This window comes from Haliotis asinina, chromosome 15 (assembly GCF_037392515.1).
Source record: "Haliotis asinina isolate JCU_RB_2024 chromosome 15, JCU_Hal_asi_v2, whole genome shotgun sequence".
Taxonomy (NCBI): domain Eukaryota; kingdom Metazoa; phylum Mollusca; class Gastropoda; order Lepetellida; family Haliotidae; genus Haliotis; species Haliotis asinina.
This window is the reverse complement of record NC_090294.1, coordinates 16,416,317-16,433,103: the sequence shown is the minus strand read 5'-3', so window position 1 is coordinate 16,433,103 and position 16,787 is coordinate 16,416,317. Positions and strand designations below refer to the sequence as shown.

At 37.0% G+C, this 16,787-nt stretch overlaps 1 protein-coding gene across 1 annotated transcript in view; it reads right to left on the bottom strand.

Moving 5' to 3' along the window:
* Nucleotides 1-848: 848 nt before the first annotated feature.
* LOC137266429 (zinc transporter ZIP13-like) overlaps nt 849-16,787 on the bottom strand; it is a 65,822-nt gene continuing 49,883 nt past the window's right edge. The window contains exons 4-9 of the mRNA XM_067801922.1: nt 15,094-15,300; nt 14,535-14,624; nt 13,331-13,444; nt 10,260-10,329; nt 9,149-9,248; nt 849-8,327 (exon numbers count right to left, since the gene is read on the bottom strand). Coding sequence (XP_067658023.1) covers nt 8,255-8,327; nt 9,149-9,248; nt 10,260-10,329; nt 13,331-13,444; nt 14,535-14,624; nt 15,094-15,300 — 654 coding nt within the window. The 3' untranslated portion in view covers nt 849-8,254. The remainder of the gene's footprint in view (nt 8,328-9,148; nt 9,249-10,259; nt 10,330-13,330; nt 13,445-14,534; nt 14,625-15,093; nt 15,301-16,787) is intronic.

Sequence of the window (16,787 nt, the reverse complement as noted above, 5' to 3'; positions counted from 1 at the left end):
TATTCAAAAGTCCGACTGACAAGGGTAGTATTGCTCATATACTTCATACTGACAGTCTCTGTGATTCATTACAACAGTGGTGTTGGCGTAGTACAAGTGGTTAAGGCGTTTGGTCGTCACCCCGAAAACCGGGGTTCGATTCCCAACGTGCACAATGTTTGAAGCCCATTTCTGGTGACCCCTACTCGCGACATTGCTGGAATGTTGGTAAAAGCGGCGGAAAACTATAATCAGTCACTCACTCATTACAACATAAAAATATATGAATTCCTTGTAATATCGCCATCTTTGTGTCGTTGATCTCCCGAACACTGGCTTGATAAATAATGATTTTAGTTTGAGTCAAAACCAAAATGATGAGTAGTCTGTCATGAAATGCTTAAAGTGAACTGGACGCTTTGAAATCATAATTGTGTTCAAGAGGGGGTCTTATTGCTCCCTCCCTGTATCCCGATCATCTGACTACCATCCCTTTGTGCAACCAAATCTTGTTAGCCGGATCCAAGGAGCATGGATTATTATTGAGGACCAATGTAAACGCAATCTTCATGAAGCTATCAATAACTTGGTTGATTTCTTGATTAATGCAGCACTCGGCAATATTCCAGTTATATGGCGGCACGTTTTAAATAATCGAGTCTTGTCCAGACAATCCAGTGATCAACAGCATGAGCATCAATACTCGCAGTTGGGATACGATGACATGAGTCAACCAAGTCAACCCGATTCCAACAGTGCCCTCTTACAAGCACAGGTTACTGAAGACCTGTCCTACCTGAATCATCAAGAGAATGACTAAATGTATAATTATGATGAAGGAAAGATCATAAACAAAGGCAAATCATTAAAACATGAATGCAACAGTTTTATTAATTCTCTCCATTAACATACAGTCTTAAACAATAGCATCCAATATATTCCTTAACAAAGTATCAAGCCACTTTTAACAATTGCCAAGAAACCCTCGCCTACTTCTGAGAATACACATTGGACAATTGCAACATCTTCCACACTGTCATAATAATTGACATATAATCACGTTCACATGTTTACATGAAATATTCAGTGTTTTGTTATTGTACATAGCACACAAAAACAATGACATGAATCAAAATCTGGTCTTTTAAGATGGCACGGACTGAAAAAAAGAGCTTGGCAATTACTTAAAACGTCAGTGTATAGAGATCATGTATTACATTTCTAAACCAAATAGGAAGTGACTGACGTTTAAAGACATTTATTGAGACTTCCGTGGCTACATAAAGAGAGGCGCTCATGGTCATATACCTGAGGAGCTAACGTTTGTTTGTTTGCCTGCCAGTCTGTTTGATGTTTAACGCCACACTCAGCAATATTTCAGCTATATTGCCGCGTTTGTGAGTATGAAGTGTGAGCCAGACAATCTAGTGACTGACATGAACGTTCATCTTGTAATTTGAATGTGGCGATCATGGTCCGAGTCTGACAATCTGACCACATGATCTTATTATTCGTTTCTCACGACAAGCATGAGTTACGGAACACCAACTGTATCATGGCATTGAGGAGAACACAATATAAGCTTATGAAAAGTTTTTACACGCTTTGCATTTTCTGAGAATACATAACTGATACACTGCACCAGAAATCGCCTGGACCTTCAGTGAGTTTTACATTCAGCAATATTCCAGCTATAAGGAGGCGGTCTGTAAATAATAGAGTCTGGACTAGACAATCCAGTGATCAACAGCATCAATATATGCAACAGGGTGTAACCCAAGTCAGCTTGTCTGAAACTAACCACCGTTTGTCACTTCTTCCGACAAGCATTGGTTGCTGGAGGTGATTTTTAGGGTTAGGACTTGTATCTTCACGGAATCAGTGTTTTAACATTTTTAGTGGAGGATTAGTCTTGGCTACCCAGCCACCATACAGCTATAAACATACCTCCATTGAGAACATCTTCATGTATTAATAATGAACACTGTATACATGGTTTGGTCTTACAAAGTTAGATATGGCTGCCAGACAGTGCTGTGTGAGAAGGTGTATCTCCTCCTCCGACATTCAAGCTATATTAGAGTAGCCTGTAAGTAATCAGTGGACCAGACGATCCTGTGACTGATATCATGAACACACAGTCGGGATTGGATCATGTACCATTAACCAACCCACGAGGTCTTACCATAGTATCCATTATGTCACTCACTGCAAGGTGTAACCTGTCCAAGGGACCTTTTCTAACTCTCATTTCCATCAGAGTGAGTATAATTTTATGCCACACTCAGCAATATTCTGGCTATATGGCCGTGCTCTGAGTCAGAGAAAGGTAATCCAGTGATTAATAAATTGACCATCACTCTATGCTAATGGGATATGATGACATGTGTTAACCAAGTCAGTCAGCCTGTCCAACCTCCTTTTACATCCAACATCCAATGTCCTTTTACATAGGACAATCATGGGTTGCTGAAGATCATTTCTAGCCTGGACCTTCATGGGTCCAGTCCCAACAGGGGCCATCAGAGAGTGGTATTTCACTCAAATCTTGCAAGTTACCACTGGCAACATCTTTGGCATACATAACAACAAGATTCTAAAAATATACTTATCACCAACTTGAATATCACACAAACAACCTTCTATTTCAGGCAAATATCTCAAAACACAATGCTTTAATGACTAGATTCTGCAGACATGCAAGGTATATTTTTACAATTCTTTCCTATTTCCGTGAGACACTAAAAACTTTATCCTCATTGGACATGTAATGAAACGATTGTTTTTGACTTTCCATGACATTATACATTGTATTAAAATACGCAAGAAATGTTGAATCAATGACTGACACTGAAACTGTTGTCAGGGATGGTTGGTTGATGAAAGAAATATCATTATTACTTTGGTTACATAAATACACAATAATAAACAAAACAGACCTTGTAACCATGTTCTGTGTTTGATTGGAAGTTTCCACACACACAATTACATAAATATATCAAAAATCATAATATTTTTAATTTGCTTGCAGAAGGCTCTTTGATTAACAGAACTATTTTAAATATTCTTCAATACACACTAAAATGTTTTCCTCTGAACTGAACTAAAACTGTTTTTATCATATACTATTAACAAAAAAGTAGGGGATATTGGATTTACAAGATTGATAACATGTAAACAATGAATCCAAGGAGGAAACAGATGATGAAGAGAAATTAAGGGAAAATGTGACAATAAACAGCAGAAGCTGTCAAACCCGGCATCTGTCTAATTCAGCAAGTTGTCAACACTGGCATAAAATCCAAATACCTTTCGTGGCTTGTCCATTTATCATCACATTGTCTAAAGCAGATTATTTCCTCAGTCCCAACGAGTGCCGGATTAGACATCTTCCACTGTATTCCATGTCTGTTGAAATGTTTCAACTGTATTGATATATATTGCTTTTTCTCATACGCATTGACAGTGGCGAGTGGAACATGGAATATCCCCAACTTTTTTGGAATGGTCTATAATGTCTCTTTAAGTCATCCAGCATATGCAGCCAGCATCAGTTTCCATCACATTCAAGTAATTTAATTTTTTTTTAAAAGTAGACACATGGATTCCAAACTCCTCTCAGGAGATGGAAGTAAATAGGATTGTTTTACCAGAGACAAAGGGTGTGTTTTGAAAAATAATGTTACCCACCGGGACTAAAACAATGTTGCAGATAAGATTACTCCACTGACCCTTGAATTCTGGTGCCCACTATATTCTTTTTAAGTGGTGTGAATAAAATAAGCTTTCAGGCACCATAGTTTTTTTTTGGCACTGATGGACAGATGACATCCATCATTCTGATGACCACAAGTTTGATTGTATAAACAATTACACATTGACAAAGGTGTCATTAGTTTGTGCTTTACTTACACCAATTTTAGAGAGATGTAATTAGGACCACAACATTTTTTTCATACTCAGTGTTAAAATATACAAATGATATATATTTTCAAACTACCTGTGTCAAATGAGGACAAATTATACTGACAAGATGTCTAAGCTCTACATTAATGACTTCATCACAATATGCCTGAAAAATGCCTGTGAGGTACAATTGTAATTCATTCACTCTTTGACTTTAGGTGTATGTGTTGTTATTCTTGGTTGGAAAATAATTATTTTAATCCTTAATCAGCAACATGTTTCAAAAACATAATAATGTCCAAACTCCTGCTTCAGTTTGCAAAAACAATAAATATGTTCCACAACAAATTATTCTTTTTCATGCAACTTGAGACCAGTTGTTTAAGAGCCAGTACATTTTATTTGAACTAGTAGCAAATATAGTGAAGGAACAGGAAAGAGGCAGTTTTTCTGCTCTTTACAGATTCTAATAAGGCAACAAATAACTAAAACGAAAGGTCATGGGGTTATTCATTGCACACACCTCTATTTAAAGTATAAGAAAAAAGTATATATTGAAAAATAGTTATAACTGGTTTTAGTCAAATATGATGCACTGATGGTCCTATGGTCAGAATGGCTAATGTACATACATAAGCTAACTGGAGTTATCTCCCTTCAACTAGTTGGTTTCCTATTACTAAATGGCAAGAAACACATTATTGTTTGGATGTTTGTGTTGGTATGGACGGATATTTGGTAATAAACATGGACAAAGCTAAGTGACATACAAAATCTAGTCAAACAGATAATTCTGATATGGAAATATTTTAATTTCCCTCAGCAACTAAAGTATCTGGAGCATAAGCATTACCAAAATCAAATACAGGAAGTACCTCCATGTTTTATCAAAAGTCATACAGTTTCTCATGATGAAATATTATGTTAATAAGTGATAAAATATAATTTTTTGCACATATATAAAATGACAGGTATGAGGAGAATATGATACACAACTCAGTCATTAACAGGAAAGAGAAACACTATTGGAATAAATATAATTTCTGTTCCCGTAAGCAATATTCTGACCAGTGTTACAGAAATACACAACAAAACAATTCCGATGGAAATCATCTGGAGTGTTCTCAATAAAACATGTGTACACTTTCCAACCACCGACCATGGTATTAATCATATTGATATATAAGGAAGGATAACAATATATGGATAAACAACGTCTAGATTACAGTGGGGATGATTTTTCGGTGAAGGTTCATATCAAGCAGACGATGAGTGAGTGAGTGTATTTAGTTTTGCATCACTTTTTGCAATATTCCAGCAATGTCATTGTGGGGCACCAGAAATGGGCTTCCTACATTGTACTCATGTTTGGAATCGAACACGGGTCTTCAGAGTGCAAGTGATAAACTTAGGCAATGTCTGGCTATTGTTGCTGGATTCCCTAAGCCATTGTAGTCCTAATCCCCGACTGAAGTGTACAAATATCTCACATTTGCATATATGCTTCTTCATTATCATGCTTCTTTATCCCTCCTTTGCTTGATAACGGTCTTCGAGCCTACACCAAAATGTCACAAAGTTGTTTGTCCATATAGTTATCCTTCCTACCTCTTCCAAGTTCTTAAAGAAGATTAAAATATAAATTGAATTTTACCACAATAAAAACAAACATTTCTTAATATCAGGTACAGAATACAGGATTACATTCGATTAATGATTCTACAAAACAAATAATATCTTTTTCATGACCTATGATAAGTCGTAATATTGTTTCGAACATGTAAATGAACTGTACCATGTTGTAACACATACAGAGTTATCATGTGTTCCTGTAGATATCTCAACCGAAACCCACATAAAATTAAAAAAAGGGATCACATGAATGTACGAGTGTTCCTTTATTTTTTTTCCCAGGTTTCTTCACAAACTTTGTCTCACGCAATGAAGAAACCTGACAAAAATTAGGAACACTTGTGCTTACATGTGATTCTTTACTTTTTTCTCCTCAGTATATATTCATGTATTTATTGATGAATACAAACTGGCTGAAATCAGTGACGTATCACTGTATTTATGTATATTTCAAGCTATTATGACGTACCCTGATGAAAGACTAATGACACCTGATATTCATTCACATCTTATGCAACATGCATGTATATGAACTGTCAATGTACATATGACACAGCTAGACTGACAACAGCCTTCATTTCACCATAATAAATGATGCGAAGAAAATAACAAAAAAGTGACTTCTAAAATCTTGCATTATCACACACATTTGACTATGTTTTTATCTTTAGGTGCAACATCAGATTTCAGTTAAAAATGTCTGTCCTATTTTTATCAAAACTATAACACTATCTCTATACCAATCACTATTTGACAATGTCAGGCATTTATAAAAAATGACATCATAATCAAATGACATCACTAATCTCTGTCATAAAAAGTTTCTGCCACCTGTACTGTTAACACTTAAGTCACCGTGTCTACAAACTACAATTGGAAGACTGATTTGAGATGACTTTTAAAATCTCTGTCTGGTGTAAATATTAATTCTCATCATTTTGTATTTTTATAAAAAAGCAACCTATTTATATTTCTTTCTACACATTATATTTCAGGAGAATTCATTGGATATTTGTACACATCTCAACACAAGAGACTGATCCTTCTGACATCTGACTTGCATAACTCTTGATACTTAAAAGACTTCAGGAAAACTGTATAAAACTCTAAAAGATGAAAAACATTCCTAAAATAAGAAATACACTGTACATCCAAATATAACAACAGATTATAATATGTTGAATATTTTCTTTTAATAATATACCATTGATGTATTTTTATCATGATCTCAAAGTTTTCAAGAAAAATCTGAACACAAATATTAACAGAAAGTATTGGGCATACAACCAAGCTATTATGCCTGTATCAAAGTGTGAGTTACTGAGAGACTTCAACCAGAGTATTAAAAAAACATAATTACATTTCACATCTAACATACTATTCAATGTTTGCTAAGGATGAAAATTGTCACTAAAGGTGTGATCCTTAACAAATGTTGAGTACTTTAGACATGAGTCCATACACTTCATTTTGACCACAAGGGTAGGTTTTAATAAAAACATCTGTGGAAAACACCACATGTGCCAAACACCAATGCCCCTACCAGTATATTATTTTTTATATTTTTTGCACAAAATCATTCTTTGTTTCATATAGAAATAAGCCTCCCTGATTTTTAGGAGCCATTAGTGTCATAAAAGACTATATTCCAAGGAACTGTCTTTAATCATTGTTTTCTCCTCATTTTCAGTTCAAGAGTTTTCTTCAAATATATCAACCATGTAAACACTATGAGAGTCCAAACTGGCACCAAAGATCTGCATAATTAACAAAGTATGTATATAATCTATATAACTAATCCCTCTAGTTTCATATGACTATTTCTTACTGTAAAAGAAATGTTTATATTTGTTATTGTTAAATTCTGCCCTCAACTTAATGGTGGAAGTCTGTATATTATCAAACCTGGACCAGATAATCCAGTGATTGACATTACCCTCTCATTTTATTGTGAGACCTGCAGTCCTTTTGTGAAACAACAATGTTGACAGTTTGATTATTATTGAAACAGTATCTGAAAATAATTCCATATGTGTTACTTATAAATTCAGACACATCGCTATGCATTGATGGGCATTTTTAAATAATCTTATTTATTTAGAATAGTAAAATATACTACTGTGCTTTGGTTGGTTGTTTTATGCCGCACTCAACAATATTCCAGCTTTATAGCGGTGGTCTGCACATGATCAATTCTGGACTAGGCAATCCAGTGATCATCAGCACGAGCATCAATCTACGCTACTGAGATACGATGACAGGTGTCAACAGAGTCAGTGAGTCTGACCAACCGCTCCCGTTAGTCACCTCTCACAACAAGCATTGTCGACTTTTGTAGCATAATTGGGATACGATGTGTCAACCAAGTCAGGGAGCCTGACCACCCGATCATTCTGTTGCTGGCAAAGCAAGTAATAATCCTATCTCAGCCTGTGGCTGTTGACAAAAGAAAAGATTAACTGAGCAGAATATTCTCACAACTCCCTCAGATCCCCACTACCACTAGTACCAGTACTGCCACCACCCTGTGACCTAACATGGGCACTCAATCAATGATTGATTCTTCATTCTGTGACCATACATTAGGAGCTAAACCAAGGACTGACTCTCACACCCAGCACCTCTGGCCACATGGTAGCCTCATCATTGAATGAACAGTGTAATAATCTAAGCATGCTACAAAACAGTCTTCTTTCATCTTTTCAGTCTCTCTGCTTCATCCTGATTGGGATCCTCATCAGCATACGAGAGTCACAATACACATGGTGACCACGCCTCCTATTAGACATAATACCTGCTTCAGTGACTCCCTGAAACAGAATTATAGGGTTCAGAAACATCTGAATCTCTGAATATTATAACAACAATTACATACAACATTAGGTGAGTTGAAATGGGGTTTAACGTCACACTTGAGAATATTTCACTCATGAAATGTATTTCGCACATGATGAGATACTTGAATGTATATATGTGGATGCTTGTGTGTGTGTATGTGTGGCTACTTGTACTAGCCCAGTCTTAAGCTGGATTTATAGTGCTAGTTCACTATTCACTGAGATACCATGCTGCAATTCATCATGAATACCCACTCAGACATATATACTGACTCCAAGTCAACATGTCCCATTAATGCCGAACATCAGGCAGGGACCAATAAGTACCATGTTTGAATGTGTTTTGGTATGACTAAACTACACCATAGTAGAGGTTCATATACAGGATTAATGTTCAAGGGGATATCTGGCCAAAAAGAAAACAATTTCGCTTCTTATCTGTTGTGTACATTTGTTACAATGTGATAGTGTAAACTACAACATCTGATGTTATGTGTGTGCATGTATGTGTGTATGTGCCCTCACATCTAGTCCGTGTGTATCGCCATGCCATCACGGCACATGACGACATGCAGTCATCCATGTTGTAACCTTGACAACATGACAACAAGAAGTCATTTTGTATGACCAGCATCTACTTGCTGGGGACAAGTTCCATCTCTCGAATCCCCATAGGTATAAACAATAATGTTTTATGTGACCTACTGCCATTTTCTCCTCATTTTGTATTTCTCTTAGTCCCAGAGGGCTACAAGAAACTGTGGCCACAAGATACAAATGATTCAATGCATTACCATCCATGCTTTTCCTGTAGCAAATCAGGTACGACAGTTACCAAGGCGATGTATAGAAATCCTCCAGATGTAAAAGGAAGAATCCATGCAGTTCTCTCCCCTGTTCAACAAAGAAGAATGAATACATGAAGATTCAGGTATTTAACTATCAGAGTAAATATTGACGAAAGTTTATTCACACTCTCTATTGTAAAGATACAATGTTGATAGTTAATGTTGTAATGACCCAAAGTTGATATTTTCTGTTGCAATGACACACTGTTTACTCTGTTGTAATGACACTAAGCTGATACTCTGTTGTAATGATACAATATTTACAACTGATGTACTGACACAATGTTTATACTTATGTAATAAACAATGGTTATACTCTCTGTTGTAATGACATTAAGTTGATACTCTGTTGTAATGATACAATATTTACAACTGATGTACTGACACAATGTTTATACTAATGTAATGACACAATGGTTATACTCTCTGTTGTAATGACATTAAGTTGACACTATGTTGTGACGATACAATATTTACAACTGATGTACTGACGCAATGTTTATACTAATGTAATGACACAATGGTTATACTCTCTGTTGTAATGACATTAAGTTGACACTATGTTGTAACGATACAATATTTACAACTGATGTACTGACACAATGTTTATACTAATGTAATAAACAATGGTTATACTCTCTGTTGTAATGACTTTAAGTTGACACTATGTTGTGACGATACAATATTTACAACTGATGTACTGACACAATGTTTATACTAATGTAATGACACAATGGTTAAACTCTCTGTTGTAATGACATTAAGATGACACTATGTTATTATGACACAATATTTACACTTGATATACTGACAGAATGTTTACACTAATGTAATGACACACTGTTTCCTCTGTTGTAATGCCTCTAAGCTGATACTCTGTGGTAATGACACAATGTTTACAAATGATGTACTGACACAATGTTTATACTAATGAAATGACACAATGGTTATACTCTCTGTTGTAATGACACACTGTTTACCCTGTTGTAATGGCACAATGTTTACCCTCTCTTACCCTGACACAATGTGTACTCTCTGTTGTAATGACACAACGTACCTGCTGCCTGGGCGGAGTCGGACAGCAGAGCAGTAACAGCTCCTATGACGCCACCTGTGGCTGTAAGGAGCTGCAAAGACATATGAAACTATCTGAACGTGAACCTACTTCCTGTATGTTTTTACAAATGCTAAAGTCGGTGAATATATGATAGCAGGCAGCCTCATATTCCAGCCCAAAATTCAATCAATAGACTAGAGCTCAGCCTCAAACCCTGTGTCCATGAAACCCGGCCTTCAGCAACCCATGCTTGCCATAAAAGGCCACTATGCTTGTCGTAAGAGGTGTTCAACAGGATCGGGTGGTCAGGCTTGCTGCTGACTTGGTTGACACATATCATCGTTCCCCAATTGTGCAGATTGATGCTCATGCTGTTGATCATAAGACTGCCTGGTCCAGATTTGATTATATACAGACTGCCGCCTTATAGCTGGAATATTGCTCTGTGTGGTGGTAAACTAAATTCACTAACTCACTCACTCACTCCAGCCAAATATTCAATCAATAGACCAGAGCTCAGCCTCACACCTTGTGTCCAGGAAACCTGTGAAGATCAGGTCAGAATCTTCAGTATCCCATGCTTGTTGTAAGAGGCAGCTAACAAGTTTGGGTGGTCAGATTGCTGACTCAGCAGCATGCCAATATATCAATGCTCATGCTGCAGATCACTGGATTGTCTGGTCCAGACGGGATAATTTTCAGACCGATGCCATATAGCTGGAATAATGCTGACATAAAACTAAACTAACTCACTCACTCAATGATCCATTATCAGTGACAAGCAATGAGGACTGTGGAAATATTTTATCCAAAGTTGACATGGTGTAGGTGGACATGATTTAGTAGTTTTGTTTGTTTACCGTGCATTGGTTTCGTTTGTTTCTTGTTTCACGCAACACTCAGTAATATTCTAGCTTTCAGATGTTGACAAACTTTGTAAATGAAACTAGAAAACCTGCAATCACACATCACTAGACAGAATAATTCAACTGTAGTTCCAGTTATGCAACGTTACATAACTAGAATATTGATTAGTTTAGATTTCACCACCAAACAAACAAATCAGAGTCTCTCAATACCAGATCAATTTCGGTAATGTGACACAATGACATTAAATCATATATCAATAGATACTGTTTGAAAACATATTAAAAATGCAAGTTCTGGCTAAAAATCAATCAGCTTCCATGTTTATTAACCTTTTCTATCAAGCTGTCAATAAGTCATTCGAGCATATAAATATTAGTGACACACATGTTCCTCATAATTACCATCTGAAACAGACAACCAACACCCACAGATTTAACAGCTGGCCATAGTGAGGGTTCAACAGGTGGTCCTTGCATCAGATATATCTGTTTCAATGTCACCCTCAGGTGCAAAGTAAAAACAGTCTGCTCACTTGCTACTGTACAAGAATTCAATAACATACTGAAACACCGTAATGACTGATCAGTCTGATTGCTGTTGTATTGAGTGAGTGAGTGAGTGAGTGAGTGAACATTACCCTCTTCATTAACACTGGAAGGAGGTCATATTGAGTGAATGACATCATGAGTGAGTGGTTGGTTGAGTGAGTGAGTGAGTGAGTGAGTGGTTGACACCATCAAAGACATCATGAGTGAGTGAATAAATTTACCCCCTAAATCAAACCATGACATATAATGAGGCAACTGAATGCCTCTTGATGCCACTGACAAGACACTTAGAGAATTGCATGAAGAATGCATAAACTGAACAGATAGGTTTCAAATCCTCAGTCCAGATAATGACATAAATAGTCATTTGTTTTAAAAAAAAACAACAACAAAACCCAAAAACCCAAACAGCTGTGTCTGTCAGAGCATGACCCAAGTTACTTTGGCTATAATTCTATTTACAGAAACATATACCTGAAAAGCTGACTGTCAGGGTCCCCCCTTTACATCCTCACTGGTCAATATCCTATTAGGTGATATGCTACACAGATACAGTACCAGCCCTGCTTGTCTTTGTTAATGTATAGATTGCCCAGAAGGAATCAATTGGATTGTCCCATCAACAAAACCACGGAAACTCCTGGACAATACATAGCTACATTTTTCACATACGGAAAGTGCTGAAATTGCATGATGAGGAGAAAGATTTATTATGACTGGCAACCCAAGATAACTAACAACAGAGGATTCAGATTTCTGATAAGTGAAATTACACAAAAGTTTCAGTGCGTGGGAGGATTGTCCTCTGTATCATTTGTTAGGGTTGAGGAACGTGAAGAAATATTTTCAGAATCAAAGTACATTTAACTGCAGGGCAACTGGTGCCCGTCACTGAGTTGACACCAACTGACAAATAGCATGACCAGTGTTTTAGGACGGAAGTTGATAGATTAACAAATCCAACTTTGTGTGCTGTTAAATGCTGCACTCAGTAATTTCCAAGCTGCATGGCAGCTATACATAGATAATTATGTCTGGATAAGCCAATCCAGTGATCACCATCATGAGCATTGATCAACACAACTGGGAAACATGTGTCAACCAAGTCAGCAAGCCTGACCTGGATCCTGACAGCTCTAACTCAGATCTTCATGGGTAGAAGATTCCAAGCAAACGTGATCCCAATAGTATTGTGACAGTATCATTACTAGGATTTACTGCTCGCCTGTGGAAGATACTGCAGTGTAATTTTTTCATGGCAATAGTACACTAATGTAATACTGCTATATGTATGACGTCATAATGCTTCACAGTTATGATGTCATAATGCTAATGCTGCTATCGCAATGGCACTAGACCTTCCTTCACTTGCGGAAAGCTGAGAAAATCACACTGTGGGCCATTTCACCGCAGCTTCTATCAATCTGTGTGGCATAGTAATAAACAGACTACAACTACAACAAACACTAAACGTGCTTCTGTGAAATGCCATTTTTATTAAACTTGTGAAAGATATAGAATCAAACTCATTTTCACACGTTTGATACCAAATCATTAACTCATTTAATATATACGGTATTATAATACATATCATATTACATGGAAGGTTGCTTAGAATCTTCTATGAGATTTCTGATTGCCTTGGCTACTTACTTGTGCTTTTGCAGCTTTCCATCGATCAAATCCTGACCGTAGTAGTATTGCAAAGTCTCCAATTTCATGGGGAATTTCATGTAAGAGTATTGCTATAGTAGTCATGAGGCCAACCTGGGAAAACACAGAAAACACAAGAGACTTGAAACTTGTGCAATATTTGTCTTTTTCTTACAATTTCTTCAAAATATATTTGAATGAGCCATAGTTCTATATATTGTGGACTGCACACTCAGCAATATTCCAGCTATAGGATGGCAGACTGGACCAGATCATCCAGTGATCAATATTCATCCAGTGATCAATATTCTGAGCAACAAACAAATGTGATTACATAAACTGATGCATTGATTAAATTAGGAATCTGAACATGTCAGACATTTGTTTGCCTCTTCAGTCTAGCACAGGTTGCTGGGGACCTGATTTGAACCCAGAATCTCTGTGAGGATATTTCTGCTTTTAATGGCCATAGCATTCAGCAGCATTTCCTGATTAATTTACGAACATGGGTGCAACAACTGATGAAAGTATTGACACATTTCAAATGCCTATGGGCCATCAGACCATAAGTAATAAATATGAAATATCTATCAGTCTTTCAGCCAGAATTTAACATATTCATAAGAATACACCTCCAGAAGAGGCGAGGGCTTTCTCAGTTGAATCTGTAATATGTTCAGCAAGGGCAAAGTCAGAAGGCAAAGATGCTAAGAATACCATTGTCATAAGTAAAGGCTCTGACTTCAAGATACACGTGTATTCTAGCATGTGCACTCAATGACTATAGGGACAACCAGGCAGGCATTTCTGCCCTGACCTCAAGATACACCTTTTTTCTAGCATGTACACTCAATGACTACAGGGACAACCAGTCAGGCAGTTCTGCCCTGACCTCAAGACGTGCCGATCTCCTACGCCAGTCTCTGAACATGCACACCCAATGACCGTAAGGTCAACCAGCCAGGCAGTTCTGCTCTGACCTCAAGACGTGCCGATCTCCTACGCCAGTCTCTGAACATGCACACCCAATGACCATAGGGACAACCAGCCAGGCAGTTCTGCCCTGACCTCAAGACACGCCATCTCCAAGCATGTACATCCAATGACAATAAGGTCAATCAGCTAGGCAGTTCTGCTCTGACCTCAAGACATGCCAGTCTCCTACGCCAGTCTCCTACGCCTATCTACGAGCAAGTAGACTCACCTTTGTGCTGACAATGAAGCTACCTGCCACAGCCAGTCCGTGGGTAAAGTTGTCTATACAGTTGGCCATCAGGTTCAGATAACCGCTGACCTGAAACATGTTGAGATGAAGGATACGGTGAAACTTGGTCTGCATACTCATTTTGTGTCTTACAATGTCTTGTGTGTCATCATCAACAGTTTCAAACTGACGAACCAATGTTGCTAATAGGCTAAATAAACACTTATATTTGTATGACATCATCATCATCATCATCATCATCATCATCATCATCATCATCATCATCATCATCCCCAACAGATTATCAATTCTTCTTTGACTGGTATTCTGAAAGTTCGGTCGATAAAGAATGGGGGAATATTTTCATGGGTATACAACTTCTTTGCCCATAGAGTGTAATGAAGATGTATATCCATAGTATAATATTCAATCTTCTTAAGATTATCATTAAAAAATACTTGCAAGGTACATAATGATTCCTTGAAAATTTTGTGCTGATGGCAAAGATGCGAAACACTGAAAATCATAGGCCCAGTCAAAGTCAGTAGATATGCCTCACCTTTATATGCTCTTTGCTTGAACTACTTTGGGGAGTATTTTTCTGCGGAGTATTTGCTAAAGAGTCTCTATTTACAACTTTTTTATTATTCACAGCCTCGACAGTTTTCTTGTGATTTTTGTGTCTCCTCTTTTTATGGCTATTTTCACTTTCTTGTTTCATGGGGGCATTGACAGGGGTAGGCTCGACGTCACAGGTATCCTTGATCTGAAACATATGACAGCTGTTAATTTGAGCATACAATTCTTGTTCAACATTACACTCAGCAATATTGCTGCAAATCTGTGAGTAAGTATGGTTTTACAAAGCTCTTAGCAATATTTCAGCAGTATTATGGCAGAGGACACAAGAAATGGGCTTCGCACAATGTACACATGTGGGGAATCGAACCTGGGTCTTCTGTGTGACAAAGAATTGAACAAACCATTGGTTGATATCATGAGCATCAATTCATTAATTGCCTCGTATGACCTGCAAAGCTAATCAGCTGGATAAGCATGATAAGTCTTACACGTGCAGCCATGGGTAAAGTTTCAATTGCAAAGTGCCCAGCCTGTTTTTAATTTTGGCATGGAAATCTCCATTTTCGACAAGCACATAATTTTTATATTGTCACTGTAAATAATTGGATCAGAAAATCCAGTGACAGACATGATGAGCATATGTCCATGAACCATGACAACAAACCTGACAAGCATTTGAAAAACAAATAAATAACCTGGATTTGTGCAAGTCTTATCAATTATATTTTTCTATATATTGGGAAAATAAAAACTGTAATTTTGATTTGAAGTATTTTAAGCTCTGGCATCGACAACAGAAATCACCCTACTTGGTCTCACACCTTCAAAAGATAAGTATGACTGGGAGTATAACAACAGACTAATGGCCATCTCAGGAAAGTTATACAAGGCATGGCAGAAATAGATAGCACAGGATCAGAGATTACTTGCAAATCTACTCTAGATAATGTTTGTTCTTTTCAGTGACTATCACACTCTCGTATCAGATGTCCCCAAGGTTACTGGGGGTATGAGCAATGATGTGCCAAGGCGTAGCATGGGAATATGCCATGCATTTGTCAGTCGAGATTAGGATTATCTGGTTCTGTGATAGGGTTTGCATCTGCTGTTTCAGTGAAATTGGAAGCAGAAATTCTTTTTATTTCAATAGGTTCAGAGAAGAAATATTAAATTTGTTACAAAGGCTCCAGGATATCCCTTTCATATAGCACTTATTCCCTATGTATATTAGGGGCAGTGGATAGCCTAATGGTTAAATTCTATCATGACATTAAGTTTGTTTCTGATTGGCTGTTACTAAAAAATTAAAAGTGAAAATATTTTAGGGTAGCCTAATGATTAAAGCATCTGCTAGTCATGTTGATGACCCGGGTTCAATTCCCTACATGAAATACAAATCAACAATAGCAGTTTGAAACTGTGATCATTTGTTCAACAACTTTTATCCTCAGTTGAATAAAATTCAGAGAATTAAATGTTGAACTGGCAAGGTAAAATTATGAAGCTTCGCACTCTTAATTTCACTTTATTTGATATACATTTTTGTTTGAAGTGAAATTCATTGGTATGTTTTCACTTTAAACAGATTATAATAACATTGAGATTGACACTAAAATCTAAACATAAACTCAACAAACAAGTGTTATGTAGACTGGGATTTGATTCTCAATG